Source organism: Leptonotus elevatus, chromosome 19, assembly GCF_054856555.1.
Source record: "Leptonotus elevatus isolate MCC_2025b chromosome 19, RoL_Lele_1.0, whole genome shotgun sequence".
In the NCBI taxonomy this organism is placed as follows: domain Eukaryota; kingdom Metazoa; phylum Chordata; class Actinopteri; order Syngnathiformes; family Syngnathidae; genus Leptonotus; species Leptonotus elevatus.
Genome location: NC_141257.1, coordinates 5,471,951 through 5,494,561, shown reverse-complemented (window position 1 = coordinate 5,494,561; position 22,611 = coordinate 5,471,951). Strand labels below are relative to the sequence as shown.

Sequence of the window (22,611 nt, the reverse complement as noted above, 5' to 3'; positions counted from 1 at the left end):
TTCAGTAGAGCTGTCAAACGATTACATATTTAATCTGATTAATCACATTTTTGAATTTTGATTAATCACGATTAATCGCTTAATAAAAAAAGCCTTTTTTTAATTTAAAAAAAAAAATCCCACCAAATTTGAAGAGCACTGGTTATGTGTTCATTCTTTTGACATTTAATGTTATAAGGACGTCTTCAACATTTTTTTTTGATCCACTGCACACGCTCATCCTCCTCTCTTTCCAATCAGTTAATTACTTGAGTCATTTAAAATGGGAAAAAAATGACCCCAATAGATTTGACATAAACAAATATTCCAAATGTGATACGCAAACATTTATTAAATTATGTTTATCTTAAACGTAGCCATCCGATGTCACGCTAAAGGATCATCTATGGTCAAAATTAATTGCGATTAATCTGCGTTAATTTATGATCAATGCGATATTTTTTTGTGACTAATTAATCAGCTAACCCTTAGCACTAGTATTTAGTTACTTTGTTATAGTTACAAACTGGGGATGTAACTGTGTTCAGAAGTAGCCAATCACATTAGTAACTTAGTTACCATTACTTAATTTCTACTTTGTTAGTTACATTTGATGTTACTTAGTTACAAACTGTGGGATGCAACCAAAATAGCCAAATGGGAATCAGCACACCGTTTCGAGTGCTCCGGATTTAACCCCTAAGATGTTCTTTCCTTGACTTTATTTTTTTGACTAACTTCTTATAATTGTCAACAGGCTGCTGCAGTGCACAGGAGGGGAAACGCCGCGATAATGCCAGGACAATTTTTTCACGAACTTAATTTGAACTCGTCCGAATGTGAAATGCATTCAATAAAAAACATTTTTTTTTAAAACAAACGTGATGCTGCAGCAAAATGCACCATCGGGCTTTTCAGCACCTTGGACAGCTCCATCCACTCTCTCACATTGAAATGAGGGGGGGTGCAGAAGATGCCATCATTTGTGTTACACTTTTCAGAAAGAAAAAAAAAAGTGATGCAGAAGCGCGACGCCCACCGATTTTCTTTCTTTCTTTCGCGCGCGTGGAAATAGCTTGCGACGCGCGTGGTGAACTCACTCACGCTCCTTTCTGAATTCGCACGATCACACCGCCGGTTGTTGTTATAGCTTCCTTGTATTGTCTAATTGAGTCGGTGGACGGAGAGGGAGGGCGACGCGTAAGTGGACGACCCGCCCAACCCACCCACCTCCCACCCCCCCCCCCCCACCCGCTCCGAGTGCCACGGTCGTCACGCACGCACACACGGGGTCCATTTACGCATATGATTTGTCTTCACCCCCCTCTAAAACGCCGCGCACGCACACACGCACGCGCTTTCGCGTGCGTGCAAGCTGAATACCCTCGCGATGGAACCTGTTGTCATTCGGCGCGCGTGGAATATTTGAACCCGGCCACAAGTGGCACTCACTCCGCGGCTTCTTTTGGCCACTCAGCACATTTTGCCGGGATGCTCGCTCGGTGATTTTTTTTTCAACGGCCGATTGTTCCTTTTTTCTGCGCGAGGAATGCGTGCGTAAAAAAAAAAAAAAAAAGAAGAAAAAAAAAAGTGCATGCTGGAGGATGTTGCGGCGAACAGGTTGGCGCTGAAAACTTCCGAAGGATGCCACGCCGCGGGAGCTTCCCCCTGCACGCCGCGCGCGCGCGTGAATATTAAGATGTCCAGATGATGCTCGGTGTCGGCGGAAGCCAGCAGGCAAGCGGTTTACTGACAGCAGCTCGTTGATGGCACTGCGCACCGGGAGGACTTGGTTCGGACGGGTCTTGCGCAGGGTCTCGCGGCTGCAGGGCTCCTGGTCCAGGCGCTCCAGCAGTCTTTTGTGTCTCTCGGCCAACCAGGAACGCGATCCGGGCTTCTCGTCCCGCTGCCCCAGCGCCAGCCCCGCAGGCGCCCACCTCGGCCCCCGTCATCGGAGCGCGCCCCTCCGCGCGTCGTCGTCGTCCTCCGCCGCCGCCGCCGCCGCCGCCTCCAGGCGCAGTCCGCTCGGCTTCCTGCCTTCTCGTCGCACCATCCCGGGGAACACGAGGGGACATGAGCCCCTCACTCGCCGGCTCCTCGTGGCCATGAAGCGGCAAAACGTGCGGACCTTATCCCTGATCGTTTGCACGCTCACCTACCTGCTGGTGGGGGCCGCCGTCTTCGACGCCCTGGAGTCCGACTTCGAGATGAGGGAGAAGGAGCAGCTGGAAGCCGAGGAGCGGCGCCTCCAGGGGAAGTACAACATCAGCGACGACGACTACCGCAGGCTGGAGACCATCATCATGGAGGCCGAGCCCCACAGGGCCGGCGTGCAGTGGAAATTCGCCGGCTCCTTTTACTTTGCCATCACGGTCATCACCACCATCGGTAAGTGGCGAGCAAGCACGCCGAGCAATGAATGTTGCTGCCTGTTAAAAAAGTTTTTTTGGGGGGGGGGGCGCAAAGCTAACCTCTGCGTTATTGCGCGTTGAATTGGATGAGTTTGGCAGATCGTGGAACAAGCGCGCAGCGTTTGGCGCATTTAAGTCAACTTTCGCTTCCATGGTTTGCGCGTGCACTTGACGAGTTATTTGGACGTGCGTCGAGATTGTTTTACAAGTTGTGCGGATTGTTGCGAGGGCAAGAATCGCGCTTCATCGTTAAGGGGGAGTGACGTCACTGCCGATTGCCCTGTCACACGTGCGTTTTCCCTCCCTCGCGGCCCACTTCATTAGGTACACCTACACGTTAGATGGACTGCGCTGCGATAGTTGAGAGGTCTTTCTTAATATCTTGGTGTTGAGACACGAGAGAGGCAAACCGTGGGTAAAATGCAACAGTTTTTTTTTTTTTTTTTTGTACAGCTGCAAAAGTAGTAGTACAAATCATTGTGATACAAAGAAACTGAAGTGCTTTCTGGAATTGTCTTGATTGGCCACAAAAAAAACCGAGTGTGATAGTGAGTTGTATTAAGGTAATTTTTCTGCCACTAGATGGCATAATTGCATTTGTAAGACATTGGTGACAGCTCAGTGCATTTTTTAACATGAATAACTTTTTTTAAAAGTACTTTTTAAATACAACTCCACAAATATATATGCATTATTATTAAGGCATGACATGACACCTCCATGATAAGCCAATCACCATCAGCTATGATGCTCCCCCCCCCCCCCCCCCCCTTCCTCCCCCGTGCCCTTTACGGCCTCTCTTTGGAGGACACATTAGGAAGAGAGCAACAAAAAGGGAAATTAAGTGCAGAGCTCAGGATGATAAAAAAAGAAAGAAAACAAATCTTTTCTCTCTTTCTTCCCTGCCCCCCCTGTTGCGTTTTTATAGCCGGCATTTATAGTTGATGATTTCCCCCTTAAAGGGGACATAAGTCACCTCCATTTGATGCTAATTGCCGGCGTGCATTTGCGTCATGAAGATTTATTTCCAGCTGCCGCTCGCTTTTCTTTTTTACACGCCCGCCGGTACGCCTCAGCCGCAAACGTGTTGTCGGGCTGACTGTGTTGCACTTGTTGCCTGATTGTCGCTTCAACCCCCCCCCCCCCTTTTGTGCCGAGGTCACGGGGCCGCTCCGTAATGGGGAGTCACATGCTGTTATTCAAGGTGAGGGCTTGAGAGGCTAATGCACCGCAGGGCCCAGTCAGTCCTCCACTTTTTTTTTTGCCAGGCAACACTTAAGAGAGGCGCCGCGGCCGACCACTCGCCGCTCGCTGTTGTTTCCAGGCTACGGCGAACCCGAGCCGCTGTAATATTCACGTTGTTATCAAGCGCTCGCGTTCCCTGCGGCCTGAACCAGGACGGCTTCGCCAAAGTCTTTCGCGGGCCGGTTTGCGGGGGATGGGATAATTAGCCGGCACACGCTTAGCCATAAGGTGTACTAGTAGGCTCTTTGTCCACACTAGTAAGACCATTCAATGCACTAGATTGACAAGGGCACTGTAGTAGAACATATCTTATTAGTTATGAGTAAATTTGACTCTAAACTGAGTCTATTTGGTGCCACTCCAAATAGAGTAAAATTTACAGTAAACACACAAAAAGTCAACAGGAGGAGTGGCATAGCTCGGATGGTAGCGTGGCAGTCTCCCAAGCTGAAGGTTCGTTCCTCAACCCTTGAGTTACTTTTTTTTTAATCTTACCTGAAGCTATTTGGTCCCACTCTAAGTAGAGTCAAATTTACTCTACAGAATTTATTGTATTCACTACTAGTAATGTTTTTGTCACTATTGTAGACAATTTCAGCGCACGAGCAGGACAACATTCGCATACTGGTGAGGCACAGCTTCTAGTGGGCATTTTGGTGCTACGAGTCGTGACAAAGAGGCTACTAGTGCGTGACACATGGCTACTCGGTGTTCCTAGCGCAGCACAGTAGTTTACTAGTGAGTTTTAATTGTGTACTAGTAGGCCAAAAATTGCACTAGTAGCGGAATAAACCACTCTTAACAAATGTTCTACTACAGTGCCTTGTCAATCTACTAGTGCATTGAATGGTCTTACTAGTGTGAACAAACAGCATATACACTAGTAAGAGTGTGTCTTACACTTACGAGTTATGTTTATTCCACAAGTGCCACTTTTGGTAAAATAATACACAATTAAAACTACTGTGTTGCGCTAGTAGCATTGAGACTTCTTCCCCTCCCGTCTTATCAACTCTCAACCGCAAGGATTATTTTCTCTGCGAAATAATGAGACCGGGTTACGTCCCGCTCCCGGGATCAAACGATGATTTGGGCCCGGTAAAATTGAACAAGTGGAAAAGATAAGGGAACCATTTGGACCTTGTCGACCGAGCTGCTTGTGGAAACTAATTATATCGGCTGTCATCGTGACGCTCCGTAAGAAACAAAATAAGATAGTGATTAAGATAGCTGATGTTTTGTGTTCCTGGTTAAGAACAGAAGAACGAAAAAATCGGAAAAAAAAAATGACTTAGGCAATTCTTCTAAGAAGGCGTCGATATACCAAACAGGAATTACTTACCAGCAATTCCTGCAGCTATTTCGATGTTGCTGTTAGACTTTCTCACCAATTTTCTTCTTGTGCTTTATCAATTTTGGAGCGATGAATAGTTCTTTAGTCTCTGTTGTGCCATTTTTTCTCTCGACTTAATGACTCTTGCATGGTATATTTAACAAATCTTGGCACACTGACATCCCTCTGATTCTCTGTGGACTAGGCCTTGTGCTGTAAGATGTGACATTACTAGTTTTAAGGGGTGTGCACACTTTTGCAACCCGTATATGGTTTTGTTTTTTCTTCATTTCCCCATCAAGTTGAAGCAATCAAATACGGTTACTTTTCCGAAAAGACTTATCTTAAGTGCACCGAAACTTATCAAACGTATTCAAAAATGGTCCAAAAATGAAAAAAGCATCCTGTGGAAACAAGCTAGCTCATCGAACGACATCCTGTAAATATATTGTTCTGCCGAAGTGCTTCAAAAGGGATCTCAGGGCCATTTAGGTCCATTTCCTGCATCGTTATCATATAGCATTGTAGTCGCACGCCATTAACGACAGCAATTATGTCTCATTTGATATGCAGCAGACTACGGCGCGAGTCGTCGTAAAGCGCATCATCATAACAGCTGCTGTATGTAATGGGTGTAGTTCATGAATAAACATGCGCGCATACTATGCAAATTATGCATACACTATAATGAGCTTTATATATATATATATATATTAGGGGTTTGAATTGCCTAGTATGTGGCGATTTGATTCGTATCACGATTCCTAGGTCATGATTCGATTCGATACCGATTAATCCCGATACGAATCTAAAAATTGATTGTTGCGATTATTTATTTATTTTTACTCAAAATGAGAAAATACCAATCGGTAAACTTGTACATGTACACTGTAAGATTTGTATGAAAATGTATTTATTGATCTGAAAATTCAGGCTTATAAGTGAGCCCACTGCATTTAACAAACAGGTTGCAGTCTGTTTCATGTTTGAACAGCACTGAAATAAAAATATTAAGGCTTAATATTACATTAATGTAACATTCTTCCATGCTTAATGTGTGAATTCTAACCCTAAGTAAGACGTTTTGTTGAATATTCACATAAAAAATCGATTCGGCCGCATATCGAATCGATTCGAGAATTGCGGGCTGTAATATCGCGATATATTGCCGAATCGTTTTTTTTTCTAACACCCCTAATATATATATATATATATATATATATATATATTTGTACCCTGTTGGTTTTAACTGAGGAAGTAATACAAGTTGAGTGGATAACAGGATTAGTTGTTTGCCTCTAAATATCAAACCGAGGAGATACAAAAAAAAAAAAGGGAACGTAATCTGCAGCTGAAGGTGTCGCCTCACAAAACTCCATTGATAAGAAGACGTTGATGACTTTTGAGGCCACTTCCTACTTCCCCGTTACGGTCAAAAAGTAGCTTTCCTTGATGATTGTAAAAACGACAAGTGTCCCCTTTCATCCCTCCCTCCCTCCCTCCCTCCCTCCCTTTTCACCCCTACTGACCTGCAGCTTGACTCTGTTGATTTGAGGGAGTAATTGCACAGAATGTGACACTTAGCCACGACAGCTGCACCAAAGGCTCTCGCTACAAGAGCGGCCGCGGCGACGCAGGCGCAACGTTGCCAGGAGACTAAAGTCACCTCGGCTAAATGTCGGAAATATCAACACGGGCGGATATATGGTCTACTGTATATGCACTTTTTTTTTATATATATATATATATAAATAAAGACCGTTTTCACTGAACAGCCACATGAAAGATCAAACAAAACATTTTTTTTGTGTATAATATATATATATATACTGTATATAGTATAATATATACTGTAAGCCATTAACTCGTTCACTCCCAGCCATTTTCACTGAAGCAATGCCCTTCACTCCCGGCTGTTTTGCTGGATTTTGACCGATTTTGCAAGGCCCGCAGAATATCGTGTATAAATAGACATAATGGATATTCAGACATAGCTTGAGTACTTTTTGAGTAATTATGTCGTCTTTTTTTTTTTTTTTAGTTAATCAACTGTTCTGTTGCTGGAAATAATGACACAGATGTACTTTTATTTTTTTGAAAATGCCTTGCGCAAACCCGATGATGGCCGTTTGTGTTTCCAGTTAGTCTCTTTAGAAGTGGCAACTCCGCCACCAGACAGTCTTGTGACCTTCTGGAGAACTATTTATGACATCCACTCAATATATCTTCCTTACCCACAGGATCAGCTGGATTTATTTAGATATCTTTAAAAGAAAATCGGGGGGGAAAAAAACAACTCAGCCTTTTGAGGTATGCTGGTGGTGCAACACAACAAATATTTGTCGTTATTTCAGTTCAGCTGAGCAGCAGTCCTTCAGCTTATTGTTTACAAATGTGAAAGGATTTTGGCTTCCTTTTGCTAATCACCTAGCATGCTTTGCAGCTGAAACGAGACGAGCCCCTATTTTCCATTGACTTCATTGTGTCACTCGTGTAAGACGCTTCGACGCGAATTGTTCCCTCGACAGCGGCTCACATTTTCTAATAGCCGAGGGGCAGACGGTTACGCTCCGAGGGGGGGCCCAGCGCAATTCCAGACTCCGGAGCGTCCGAATCCCACAGCGATCACCGGCACGGCGGGAAAACATTCCCATCGATCCGCGCCGAGGCCTCCATCAAGTTCACGGCGGGCGGCCTCGGCAAAGTGAAAATAATCTACTGGCTGCAAAGTGCGCCGGCACGACATTTTTCAATAAGCAGCCCGTCACGCTACGTGATCAAGTGTCTCCGTTCGAGGAGGGATGAGAGCGCAAATAGGCGGTGAAAATGTTTGATGGCGCCAAGCAAATACAATCATCAACTGATTGGTGAAGATTGATGAGTATAGCAAACACGAGTCGCTTTAAAGTTGCATTTTGGGAAAAAGAAGAATATACATCGAGTCGGTTCTCGGTTCACAGCGGGGATCCGGACCTAGAGCTGTAACACGGCGTAGTCTATAAGTAGCCTATGGTATGCTAACGTAGTAGTAAAGTCACAATTGTTGTAAATATTTAGTGCCTTTATACATTTTTTCACCATATGGTGTTCAAATAGTGTCTTTGTACCGAGTGTACGTCCTTCCTTTAGTTGAAACAAGGTTCTTTCACAGAATGTTGGACAAAGTATCCAGATGCGATTGTGGACCGTGTTTGAAATCCCCCCGGGGAGCCATTATCGCGTTTAGCTAGCCTCGCGGGCATCCTGCTGTCCACGGACCACTTTTGGGCAACTTTTTTTTTTTTTCGTTGTGAATTAATTATGAATGTGCCCCACGGTGGAAAATAAGTTGAAAAACTTGGCTGAGTTCCGCATCTTGACTGAGCGTACTTAGCGAGCATTCATGCTAAAAAAGGTTGTTCATTAACCAGAATCATTCTCTTAGCGTTACATTACTACCGTTTGGCCTTGGTGATGTTCTGACATCTTGTTATCTTTATCAAGGCGGATTTGTTGATACAGCCCCGGATCTCATCGGATGGAGCAGGTGCGCACTCCACAACGTGTCTGCGCGCGACCACGTTAGCCGCTAACTTTAGCATTTGGCTTGTCGCTCACAGCAGAATGTGAACAGAGGATAAAGTGCTCTGTAAAGATGTTATCAGCTATTGCTAAAGCTATTAAAACGTAAAAAAAAAAAGAAAAAAAAGTGCTCTAACGCGCGGGTATCACCTAGAGATGTGGCCCTGCAGTATTTAATTGCAACTGGCTTGATATCTGTCCCCGGTATATCACTTTGCCCTGGGCTGAACACAAGCACGCATCTTGGGTGAGGAATAAAAAGCAGCTTTCGCAAACAGAGAGAAAGAAAACAGGCTAAGCAGGATTCATGTTTAGCTTTGACTGGCCGATTGTTTTGTTATTTTGTGGCTGCTCGAACGGCAAAAACACGGTTAAAAAAAAAAAGAGGAGGTCATGAAATGAGAAATATGTTGCATGATTGAGGCAAACGGATCTGCCAAGACAAATTGGACTTGAAGTAAACATGGCTCGCTTACAAACAAACACTGGCGTCTTAAAACAGTGGCTCTCAAGTGGGGGTACGATATTTAAATATATTTCAAAAGTATGTGTGTATATTTCAGAAAAATAGAAGTTCATAAAAAAAAAATTATGCTCAGTAGGATATTCAATTTCGGTGTCCTGTGATTCGATTCAGAATCGAGTTTTGTTTAAGAACGATTTTTGATTCAAAATGATTAGATTTTTGTTTCAATCGATAGATGAGCAAGGAATTGTAATGATCTACTCCAGTCTGACTCGCTAATGCTAATTAGCGCGCTACTCGCGGCACTTTTATCACTCAAAAGAACGGTTCCACGCTGAAAAAACAACAACTTTTTATTGGAATAATTTGATTGTGACTTTTTCCTTCTACTCCCTAATGTGGCTACAACTTAACATTGTATTAGACCGCGTAGAACCACACTGCCCCTAAGTGGCCAAATCAGGTACAACATGAACAGCGCTCTAAATAAAGGCACACACAGACAGTATAAAATAATTTAAATAAAATTGATTTTGGGACATTTAAAATCGATACTGAATCATACTAAATGAGAATCGCGATTCTTATGAGAATCGATTTTTGGGGGGGGGGGGCACACCCCTAGTGAGTTGAGGAGCTTCATTTCAACAAAACTAGTCCTTTTTCCACCATCTTTAGGTAATTACAGGACAGGGCTCGATCCTTATCCCCCGTGAATAGGGGATCAGAGTACAGTATACGATATCAGTGATGATTATGTGACCGACATGACTCCACCAGGACCACCTGCTGCTAATTCCCTCCTGCTGGACGTTGACAATTATCTTCCCCCATGAAGCCTTTGCGCTGTAATGCGCTCCCACGCAGTCTTCTCACAACCACTTGATTCCGTGGGAGTGTGTGTGTGCGTGTGCGTGCGCGCGCATGCGCGCGTAACTCCTCTGAGTTATCGGCACACAACAGCAGCATGAAAATGTGCGTTGGCGGCTCGTGAACAGTGTGCGGTCCGCTATTTATTTATTTCTTTTGGAATAAGCACGAGTGGTGTCTCTGTTGCTAAATGCGGCACCCCTGCAGGGTGGAAAACAAATACACACAAACTGGCACAAGTGTTGACCCACACGGGTTGTAAACCTGCGAGATAAGCTCTGCGTGTTTTTTCTTTGTTTGCTTATTATTCATGAGTATTTGGTCAGTTTTAGTAACGCTATGAGAATTAAGTCGTAAGAATGAATTAGTTTTAATGAAAAAAAGGGTTGGCAAAAAAATGTTTTTTAATTTTTCACAAGTCTGACTTTATCCCGGCTTGTAAATTACAACTTTTTCTCATAAAATGTTGAACTCCTCATTCTTCAGCCAAATTAGAGTGACATAAATATATAACATATATCTATTTCCTACTTTTTCCACAATATTCTATACTCATGCTTAGTCAGTCTGCCTGCATCTTGATCAAATCCACCAAAATCGCATTACATCACTTGCGCCACAATTTAGACCTGCTCTGAGCTGGTCGAAGGATTAGCCTACACTTTCAGCCACCAAATTGTCAAGTGTGGTGAGAGGCTTTATTACTACTAATAATTTAATATTAATATTAATATTAATTTAATCTGATAACTTTTCATTGTCATTTTGGACTAACAATTTTTACACTATGAATGACAATGTAAGTGTCGGCCCTTTCATAATGTTGGGGGGGGGGGGACACAAAAAACAAATGTGTCATAAATCGTTAAGAAAAATCATGCTTTTTGTCATCCTAAAATGTCAGCTACAGTCTTAATTACCCCCCCCCCCCCCCCATAATATTGAGGCTTTTTGTAAAACTGCAACATTTTCGAAAAAAAATTACTTCATATATTTTGTTGAAAGTACAAAAAAAAGATTTATCATTTGCTGCCAAAAACGTATAAAATCGTTCTATTTTAAATATTGCCATAGTCCCAAAAACGTATTTATAAAATAAAAAAAGCTTTTTTTTTTAATGCTTTTTTTTAATGCTAGAGCATACAGAAGGCTTTGATGCAGCCTCTGACCTGAAGAGGTCTTTAAAGCAATAGTAGTTAGAGATCAACCAGGGCCATGTTGAAAAAAGCTCATTTACCCACAGTTCTATACAGATTTGTGAATAATGATGAAATGTAGCTATATTTTATTGCTAATTGCTGCAAAACGGAAACATAGAAATACAAATGAGGTTTTTTTTCCTGATGAAAGAAGAGACTCTAATCTTTCTTCTGGTAGGTTCCATGTTTTTATAGCAATAAAACACAATATTCTGTGGGCCTTGCAAAATCAATCAAAATCCAGTAAAACAGTTGGGAGCGAAGGGGGTTGCTTCAGTGAAAATGGCTGGGAGGGAATACGTTAATTAATTTTGAATCTTTTGAAAAACAAAAACAAATATTGTATATAAATAATACTGGTCACAGCAAAACTATTTTCGGCATTTGAACATTGTGCTTATGTGAAATGTAAAGATTATCAAAAAAATAAAAAAAATCTTTTTAAGTCACAAAATTGGTGTTACACTACATTCTATTAATATCATTTTTGGTTAAAATCTCAAAAACTCCAATGGGGTAGATGCCACGGACTTCCGAGTTTTACACATCAGCGCCGTTTACGGCCACTGCCGGGCCGCGTTCCAACACTCGCACCCCCACCCCTGCGCCCCCCAACCGCGCGCTCCCGCTCATCGCCGTTGCATATAGTCCATTGGTGAAAAAAAATCCACTGGAAAATGGTGTCATGCCCTGTGACATCGCCAACTACTGGCCTGGCATGCACATTACACCCTTTTCCTTTTCTTTTTTTTTCCCCACAAGTGTGTTAACGGTTTCAGTTTGGTGAATTACATTTGTCGTGATTGAGGTGAACGCTTTTGCTAGCGCGACTGCACCGAGGGGGCAAGGCCACAACAGGCCAAGTGGTGCCACTTGCTCTCAGGAAGTGATTTCAGAGCGGGAACCGGCCAAGTGCCTGTTGCTTAGCAGCGCCCGCTTGGCCGTAATTCCTGACACAGGTCGACGAGCTTCATTAGGTGCAGGAGGAGCCTATAGCGCGGGCGAAGGGTGACACCTGGGACGCGGGCGGGCGGGCGGGCGGGCGAGCGAGCGAGCGCCATTGGTCCTGAATTGAAATCTTTGAAGGCAAGCGTTTGCTTACATGACCTTAATGCAACCTCTCCGAGAGAGTTTACGTTATTAAAACCCGAGTTGAGATTCTAAAAATATACTGAAGAATAGAAACAGAATCATCCTTCCATTTTGCGTGAGCTGAACTCAAAGAGGAAATCTGTCTTAATCTGTTAGTGAGCACTTCTCCTTTGCCGAAATAATCCAGCCACCTCACAGTTGTGGCATTTTGTTATTGGTCATAATAAACATCTTGTTGGGTTGGTAGCATTAAAACTCAGTTTCAGTTCCGCCGCCCTCCGTTCCTTGTTTCTCAATAAAATTATGTTTTGGCAAAAAAAAAAAAACTCAGTTTCAGGTTCCTCTCGGCTAAACGTCATTTAACGAGCTTTTGTGTTTGGCTGTGAAGTGGATCCGTCGGTAGATGGCTGACAGAAGCCTCGGTAAGATGCTCAAGTGAAATCTTTGAAAGTCTTGCTTAACAGTCTCTCACTTGAAATAAAATACGGTTAAAAAGCTTGTCATTGTGTGTTGAAAAACATATAATATATCATTTAAAAAAAATCTAAAAGTAGTTGACACCCCCCTCAAAAAGGTTTATACTGTAATTAGAAATGGCCAAAATGAAGATGATGAAAGATGGCACCAAAGCACTTCTCTCATATTCGATCGGGTTTAGCTGAAAAACAGAGATTTTTTTTAACTCATTCACTGCCATAAATTCATTAAAAATATATATATAAAAAATTAAGGGCAAGAGGCGATTTTTTTGTTATTGTAATTTATCACATGACTTCACTAGTTAACTCACAATTAATCACAAATTATATATGTTCTAAATGTAAAATAAAAAAAATCAAGCTTTTCATACTCTTTTTAACAAAATTTAAAAATATACTTTTTTTGTTTTAGTCATTGACGTTTATAGCCTGCAACGGCAGTGAATAAAGAAAATAAAAAAAGAAAGAAAATGTAAAAAATTTGGCCGATTAAAGTTTTTAATCGTAATTAATCGCATGACTTCACTAGTTAACTCGCGATTAATCAAAAAATGGATGTACAAAACTAAATGTACAATACAAAAAATCTAGATTTTCAACAAAAGTGGAAAAAAATGTTAAACTAATACAATGGCAGTAAATGAGTTAAGCTAATAATGGAGGCTAGCTGCCATAAAAAAAATATAATAAAATAAAAAGTGACAATGCAAGTATGTGAAGAAAAAATACTAATAATAGAGAATACATAAAAGCACAAAAATAATTAATACACAAATTAAATTTAAACAATGTGAAAATTAATTTAATTTTTCAAAATTATTTTGTTTTCGTTAGGTTTTCTTCTTTGAAAAAAATCCCAAAAAAATCTCATAAAATTATCATAATTTATATATATATATTTATAATTTTAAATAATTGTTTTGTTCCAGACAGAAATAAAACTAAACAAAATTAATCTGCAAATTTTTTATTTATTACCTGATAAGGAAATTAAAAAACGTTTAGTTTTCTAAAAACCTATGGCATAAAATAGGATACATTAGGATCATTTACCTTGTTGGAACATGATTATGTTTTTATAGGAAGACAATCCTGTTCCAAGCAGGTTGTTATGTCATTCGTACGCTGTGCATTAGCGCTAGCAGTTTGCGATTAATCCCATCAGTGGGGAGGCTGCAGTCACTCCCTCGCAAACTGACATCACTGAGGACGGCAAACATTTCAAAGTGCCCGCATTTAAAAGGAAACAAATTGCTGTCAAATAGGAACATGAAATTATAGTTTACCTTGAAGTTTGCGTGAGTCATTTTTTCATAATCCCCCAAACTCCCCCCAACGCCTGTTTTATCTCTGGCCGGCAGTGTTGCTAGGAAGGAGGGGGGGGGGGGGGGGGGGGCGAAATGGCATTGTTGAGTGGTTCTATAATGAGTTCAGATAAGTTGGCTGATGACTCATTGTTTTCTTGTACAGTGGCAACTTGACTTGCGAGTTTAATTCCTTCTTTGACCACGCTCTTAAAATGAGATTTTTCACCAGAGAAATGAATGGAAACATGAGGAATGGGGGGGGGGGGACTATGTGGGTCAAGGGTGGTCACCAGCAGCCTTCTTCTAAGACGCCCAATCACATTTTAGAAAGTGACAAGCTGTCGCTGTCACGCGGCAAGCGAACGCCGGCGAGGACGTGTGCGTCGTCTTGACAGCTTCCTCGCATTGTTTGGCGCGTCACGTGCATCTGTTGCGTCCTCGTGTTCGGAGCTTGCCGGCTTCCGTTTACAGTAACTACGGAAGCCTCGTCCGACTTGGCTGGAGAACATGAAATGCAGGTGGCGTGCATTTGCTATTAGCATTTCTTCCCCTGAGGAGTTTGAATCTCGTGCCCGGGACGTGCACGGGATCGCATTTGTCCCTCTCGCGCAAGGCAGCTAAATAGATTAATAAATAGAACGAAAGACAGTGTCAATCAAAATCCACGTTTTCTTACCTAATTTTGTGGCTGCTGATTGTACTCGGGTGCGATTCCGCACGTGGACAAAATTGTTGGCACTTTTCTGTTAATGAAAGAGAACAGTGGTCACAAAGGTCGTAATAAAGGAAAATTTATCAGTGGGAAGTAGACATTGCTTTTGAATTATGATTCAACAGATTTATTTTGCACTCAAGCAAGTAAGCAACCCCCTTTGCTCCCGGCTGGATTTTGATTGATTTTGCAAGGCCCACAGAATATTGTGTTCTACTGCTATAAAAACATGGAAGCTACCAAAAAGAAAGATTCGAGTCTCTTCTCTTCTGTTTCCGTTTTGCAGCAATTAGTATTAGAATATAACTACGTTTTCTCATTATTCTCAAACCTGTTTAAAAAAAAAACACTGGGGAAAATAGCTTTTTTGCAACATGGCCCTGGTTGATCTTTTATTCTCGGTTGCCACCTGCTGGCCGTTTTTGTAATAACTACCATTGCTTTAAGCGTTCTCTTCAGTTCAGAGGCTGCATCAAAGCCCTATGCTCTAGCATTAAAAAAAAAACAACATAAAAAACATATAAATACGTTTTAGGGACCATGGCAATATTTTTTTTTTAAAGGGAAAGACGTTTATTTGTATCTGTTTCCATTTTGCTGCAATTCACATTAGAATATAGCTCAATTTCGTCATTATTAACAAATCTGTTGACAAAATTAGCTTGTTGCAACATGGCCCTGATTGATCTCTTATACTCTGCTGCCCCTGCTGGCCGTTTGTGTAATAACTACAATTTCTTCAACCGTTCTTTGCAGTTGAGAGGCTGCATCAAAGCATTCTGTATACTCTAGCATAAAAAAACAAACAAACGTCTTTGGGACACTTAAAACATTTCAAATAGAACTTATTTATACGTTTTTGGGAGCAAATGAGTCAAACTATAGAATATGAGTTATGAAGCAAAATCCAGCCGTTTTTTATCCATCTCAGGGGGCAGCCATTTTGCCACTTGCTGTCGGCATCAATGTTGCTCAGGTAACAACCAATCAAAGCTCAGTTTCAGAAAACAGGTGAGCTGTGATTGGTTGTTACCTGAGATCTGAGCAACATTGATGTCATCGACAGCAAGTGGCAAAATGGCCGCCCCCTGAAATGGATTTTGCTACTTATCTCATATTCCACTAACACAATATTAACCACAATACCATATTTAGCCTAGTGGGGCTGCATAGAACATATTATTGTCACACAAAAAAATTATTTTTTTGGGGGGGGGGGTTGACTGCCCATTTAAGTTCATTTTTAAATACATGTTCTATTGTGTAGCATGTACAACTTGCACTATATAAAGAACATGTATTATACTTATAGCTGAGAGCGATGCCATACATTTGATGTTAAAATAAATTCCAGGCAAATTCCTGACAGTTGACGATCTCCCAGTTAACCTCGACACCCCCCCTCCCACCCCCCCACGCGCCCCTTAACTCGCCTGACGTCTTCTAGCCTCTGCGCTCTTCTTGACCTTCATTAAAATGCCAAAGCCAGCATCAATGAACACCTCTGGGCTACCTGTGAAGGTTGGAGGCAGACGAACCCGCGGATGAAACGAACGAGGAAAAGGCTCTGGTTTAAGCAAGTGCTGGCGTTAATGGCGTGACTGGGCGTGGGCACTAATGAGTGTCAGCCTTGACTACGTTATAAATAATGCATGACGCGAGTGAGAGACAAAAAAAGTAATATAAAGTGAATTGTGGTATGACTTCAATGAAACATGATGGTTTCACGAGTAATTCAAATTTGTAATTATAATTAATCGCATGACTTCCCTAGTTAACTCACAATTAATCACACATTTTTATACCTGTTCTAAATGTACAATAAAAAATTCATACTCTTGTTAACAAAAGTGGGGGAAAAAAGTTCAACTAATAGAAATAGTTTAAATGAATTGTTGACGTTTATAGCCGTCAATGGCAATGAATGAATTAAAGAAAGAAAGAAAACATTATAAAAAATTTGGGGCGTCGGGCGATTAAAATTGTAATCATAATTAATCACATGACTTCCCTAGTTAACTCACAATTAATCACACATTTTATATCTGTTCTAAATGTACAGTAAAAAAAAATAATCTAAGTTTTCATACTCTTAACAAAAGTGGAAAAAAATCTTAAACCAATAGAAATAGTTTAAATGAATTGTTGACGTTTATAGCCGTCAATGGCAGTGAAGGAATAAAAAAAGAAAAAAGAAAACATTATAAAAAATTTGGGGCGTCAATACAATAAAAATGTACAATAAAAAAAATCTAAGTTTTCATACTCTTGTTAACAAAAGTGGGAAAAAACATTCTATGCATGCTTTATAATTACTAGCAACGAGCAGCATACAATGCACTGTTTACAGTTTTGTTGACTTTCAATACACATTTTCAACAGCATTTTATCCAAGCATGCTAATTGTAGCTAGGCATGCTAAGTAGCCAGCAGCAAAACACGACTCACTGTAATTTCTTTGTTGAAAAGTGTCGCATTGATTTAATCGACATTCCGTGCAGACTTTTTCTAATTTTCAATAATAATTTATTGGCTCTCTCACATCTGATTTTCACCTGCATAACTCAACCATTGTTTGGTGTAATTGAGGTGTTTGCGTGCAACTCCTTGGCGGGTCAGGAAAAAATGCCCAGTGAATGAGTTAAGACATCAGCCAGGAATGGAAGTCATTTTAATCTTAAGTAACCATTCAGCCTGAGGACTCATGTGACTGCTATACTTAATTTAGGTCCCCTTTTTCTTTTTCTTTTTTTTCCCTTGTCTTTCTTTCTCAAGGCCAACTGTTCATTTGGAACGACTGCAACTTTAACAAGGATGGCTCTCCGTGGAGCGGGTTAGAGTGGAACTGTTAACAAAAAGTGAAACAAGAAAAGCGTTGCATTTGTTTGCCTGGGAGCAGACGACTTCCTTGTTCATGGATTACGATGTAAAGCGTTATTAGACGTGGTATAAATACAATCCTAGACAAAGTGGATGGGGTGATAAACGCCTTGTAGCATCTAGAATTAAATAACAAAGCGACAATTTACTGAACTCGACCAGAAGAATCATGCTAACTTGCTGATGTTAGCTTAGCATCTATACACACACGTACAAATTGTCTACAGTTAGCATGTTCAATTATTTACATTGCTGTCAGACCACTCAAACCGCAAAATCAAATACTTCTAACCAAACTATATATATATGGAATAACACTCACTAGAACTTGAATTAAATAACGAACAAAGCGAGAATATATTAAACCCTGCCAGAAGAAACATGCTAACTTAATGATGTTAGCTTAGCATCTGTAGACATGCACAAATAGTCTACAGTAACATGTTCAATTATTTACATAGCTGTCAGATTATTGACCAAAAAGGGCCCTTGCAGTGTTGTATTACTAACTAACTAAACTAACTAACACCATATTAACTCATTCAATGCCATTGACGGCTATAGACGTCAAAAATTCATTTGAACTATTTCTATTAGTTTCACTTTTTTTTTCCACTTTGGTTAACAAGAGTATGAAAACCTCGGGGGAAAAAATATTGTACATTTAGACCAGATATAAAATTTGTGATTAATCATGAGTTAACTATTGAAGTCATTTGATTAATTACAATTTAAAAATGTAATAGCCTGACGCCCTCATTTTTTAATAATCTTTTATTTTCTTTTTTAAAATAATATTTCTTCAAAAAAAGAAAACATTATTAAAAATTAGGTTGTCAGGCGATTACAATTTTTATTGTAATCAATCGCATTACTTCGATAGTTAACAAATGATTAAACACAAATTTTATATCTGGTCTAAATGTACAATAAAAAAAATCCTAGGTTTTCTTACTCTTGTTAACAAAAGTGGAAAAAATGTTAAACTAATAGTAATAGTTCAAATGAATTATTGACGTCTAAAGCCGTCAATGGCAGGGAATGAGTTAAGAATGATCCTGTAGCAACAGGAAATATACCGACATGCTAATGTTATGTATCATCTCTGGACATGTACAATAGAGAGCAGATTAATTTAGAACATTTTCACTTTTTAATGTAGCTTTTAGACCATTGGATATAAAGGGACCTTTTTTGTTGAATGACTGCAGTCATCATTAATTATATGCATAATATGCAGTCGTCTTATAACGATACCCTGTCAGGTTGTTAATGACTTGAACGCGTATTATCATTTGTCTTCTCACTGTTACGCAATCTGCGTTCATTCATTAGGCCGTGCCAATTTGCATGATGAGATAATTGAAAAATGTATGATATTATAATGGAGAGACATCATAATGGAATTTGCCCCTTTCATGCTTATGTCACTTCAATTTCAGCGTCAATGACTCCAAAAAGTCCAGATGCGAAGAAGCACTTGCATTCCTCAGTAGACAGTATTCGCAATTTCAAACCTTCGAAAACATGTCGGTAACAAAGAAGGCACCTATAAAGATAGTAAAAGCTTTTTGCTTTCTCCCATGATGTAATATTTGTGAGCGACCACAGATGATGTCACGATTGTTTGTCTTTCCTCGCCTCGACTTTCCCCCCCCCCCCCCATTTCATTTCAAACCGTTCTTTTTGTGTTGGTGCGTTTGTTTTTTTGTGGCTCCGCACAAACAAACACAAGCGTCACCTGTGCACACACACGCACGCACATCACAAATGCACCTGCGCACGGCACAACAAATACGAGCGTTCCCAAGACAACAACGCATCATTGAGTCCATTACAAGAGCACACGCCGTTTAAAACAATACTGTACTGTGCGGGACATCGAGTGCAGATTAGTTTACACAAAAAAAAATATTAAGAGCAAATTGACCTGACAGCGCAGGCATTCGATAATAAACTTTTATATACTTGATATCATCTTTTTTTTCCTCACGTTTTCTTCTAAAAGTAGCAACGTTAATCTTTTATTATTTCGATTTTTTTTTTCTTTTTTCATTATCATAATATTAAGACAATACTTTTGAATTTGATCTCAAAATGTCCCCTTGTAATAGTAAGAATATTTGTACTAAAATTCCTCTTATCACTTTATTCTGATATCAAGACCGTTTCTGAATAAAACAATACAACTTATTTTCATATTGTAGCTTTTTTCGCAAAGAAATACAACTTTAATCTCATATTGGACCTTTTTTTTCTAAATAATCAAATTAAAGATACGATTCTTATTACAACTTTTTCTAGAATTTTTTTCTCATTAATGTCGTATTTTTTTTTTAAATAATAAAATAAAAAATACAATTCTTATTATTACTTCTTCTAGAATTTTTTTCTCATTAGTAGTGGTTTTTGTTGTTGTTTTTTTATATTACTTGAAAAATACTAATTTGTCATGATGTTCAGTACCACTTTTTTCTGACCAATACTAACACAAGTGCTCAACTCTTTGGTAATCACCGATACCAGTACCAAGTACCAAAAAAAATAAAACATATATAAAAAGTATTAATTACTGTGTAAGATTACAGCGATATTGTTAAAAAAAAATGTTGTTGTTTTTTTTACATGATCCTTGACAATAATTGTATATACATACAGTATATTTATTTATTTATTTTAAATCATGAATAATATACTTAATAATAAAACACGTAAGATTGGAAATGTGAATGGGACACAAAATAATACATGATTAATTCTGCATAATGCATACAGAAAGCGTATGTAGCTGTAGATTGTCTTTTTTTTTTTTTTTTTTTTTTTTGCAAGACGACATTTGCAAAGAAAAAAGTGGCAGTACTATATCATTATTCGACTCGTCGTCGTGAGCAGCAAGGCCGCTTATGCGACAGCCGTTTGTTTGCAAGACATTCCTCATAATAAGACTTTTATAAAAGTCGACCACGGGCGTCTTTTTGAATGTTTGTGAGTCAGCAGCTTAAGTTTCATTAGCTAAAAGCGTCACTGGCTCTGCATTAGTCTTCCCTCTTCCAAACTCATCTACCTCCCTGCAAACTAATTGGATAACCCCCCCCCCTCCCCCGCCCACCCGCCCGCCCCAAAAGGTGGTGTGTGCCAGTCCCACCTCTGCTTCTTTCTGGCAACCTCCACCGTAAACAAAAACTTGCAACTCATGCACTTCTGTCTTCTTCCTGCCAGGCTACGGGCACGCGGCGCCGGGAACCGACGCGGGGAAGGCCTTCTGCATGTTCTACGCCGTCCTGGGCATCCCCTTGACCCTGGTGATGTTCCAGAGCCTGGGCGAGAGGATGAACACCTTCGTCAAGTACCTGCTGAAGCGCATCAAGAAGTGCTGCGGCATGAGCATCACCGACGTCTCCATGGAGAACATGGTGACGGTGGGCTTCTTCTCCTGCATCGGCACGCTGTGCATCGGCGCCGCCGCCTTCTCGCACTACGAGGACTGGAGCTTTTTCCAGTCCTACTACTACTGCTTCATCACGTTGACCACCATCGGCTTCGGGGACTTTGTGGCCCTGCAGAAGAACAGGGCCCTTCAGAGGAAGCCCCTCTACGTGGCCTTCAGCTTCATGTACATCCTGGTGGGCCTGACGGTCATCGGGGCCTTCCTCAACCTGGTGGTGCTGCGCTTCCTGACTATGAACAGCGAGGACGAGCGGCGGGACGCCGAGGAGCGCGCCTCGCTGGCGGGCAACCGCAACAGCATGATCATCCGCATCCAGGACGAGTCGCTGCAGCGGGGGCGGCGGCGGGCGGGGGGAGCGGGGGGCCGCGAGAGCCGGCGCGACGAGATGAGCGACCTGCAGTCGGTGTGCTCCTGCCTGCACTACCACTCGCGCGAGCTGCCCGCCCCCGGCGCGCTGATGGGCGGGCTGGGGTGTGCCTTCTCCCATCAGAACTCGCTGAACCCGGGACACTACTATCACTCCATCTCCTACAAGATCGAGGAGATCTCGCCCAGCACGCTGAAGAACAGCTTCTACCCGTCGCCCGTCAGCTCGGTGTCGCCGGGCCTTCACAGCTTCACGGAGAAGCTGCAGCTCATGAGGAGGAGGAGGAAGTCCATCTAGCCCCGCCCTCGCCAAAACCTCACCTCAAGCACTTTCCCCTTTTTTTCTTTTTTTTCTTTTTTTGCTCCTGATGGAGAACACTCTCATGGGATGCAAAGCATGAAGCATGGATGTCTATTTTTTCAAGGGATTACCACACGCAAACACTTGATAGACCTTCCGGAGGGACTCGAGAAAACTTTTATTTAAATAGCAAGTCAACGCAAACAAAAATTCTCTCCAGAATGTTCTATATAGCCACGCTAGTCCAAACACAGTATTTTGTTAATATTGTGTTTGTGGAATATGAGTTGAGCAGTGAAATCCATCCGTCGTTATCCTTCTCAGGGGGGCGGCCATTTTGCTACTTGTTGTCAACTGGAAATGACATCACAGTTGGTATCAGCTCAGCTTGCAAAACGTCACATGATACAACTCACTTGTTAAATGAGCCCCCCCCCCCCCCCCCCCCCCGATCCACCCACACTCACCTCTTAAAATGGCCGCCCCCTGAGATGGTTGAAAATGTCTGGGAATTTCTTCTTAATTCATATTCCACAAACAGAATATTAACTCATTCACTGCCATTGACGACTATAGACGTCAAAAATTCATGTGAACTTTTTCTATTAGTTGAACTTTTTTTTTTTCATTTCATAATTTTTTTTATGAAAACCTAGAAAAAAATGTTTACTGTACATTTATAACATATACAATTTGTGATTAATCGTGAGTCAGCTACTGAAGTCATGCGATTAATTATGAATACAAATTTTAATCGTCTGATGCCCCTTATTTTAATTTTTTTTTAAATAAGGGGTGATTAATTTTTTAAAATTGTAATTAATCACATGACTTCACTAGTTAACTAACGATTAATCACAAATTTTATATCTGTTAACGTACAATTAAAAAAAATCTAGGTTTTCATGCTCTTGTTGCAAAAGTGGGATTTAAACTAATAGAATTAGTTCAAATAAATTTTT

At 40.9% G+C, this 22,611-nt stretch overlaps 1 protein-coding gene across 1 annotated transcript; it reads left to right on the top strand.

Annotated features, from left to right (window-relative positions):
- Positions 1-1,252: 1,252 nt before the first annotated feature.
- kcnk9 (potassium channel, subfamily K, member 9) lies at positions 1,253-22,045 on the top strand. The gene is made up of 2 exons (XM_086063558.1): positions 1,253-2,367; positions 20,754-22,045. Exons 1-2 carry the CDS (start codon positions 1,746-1,748, stop codon positions 21,644-21,646), a joined length of 1,515 nt encoding a protein of 504 aa, XP_085919684.1. The 5' UTR covers positions 1,253-1,745; the 3' UTR covers positions 21,647-22,045.
- Positions 22,046-22,611: the final 566 nt, after the last annotated feature.

Bases quoted from the DNA above. Each gene is read 5' to 3' on its own strand.
- kcnk9 (XM_086063558.1), top strand. From the start codon at position 1,746: ATGGCACTGCGCACCGGGAGGACTTGGTTCGGACGGGTCTTGCGCAGG. The intron at 2,368-20,753 runs GTAAGTGGCGAG...TCTTCCTGCCAG, and splicing joins CACGGTCATCACCACCATCG to GCTACGGGCACGCGGCGCCG.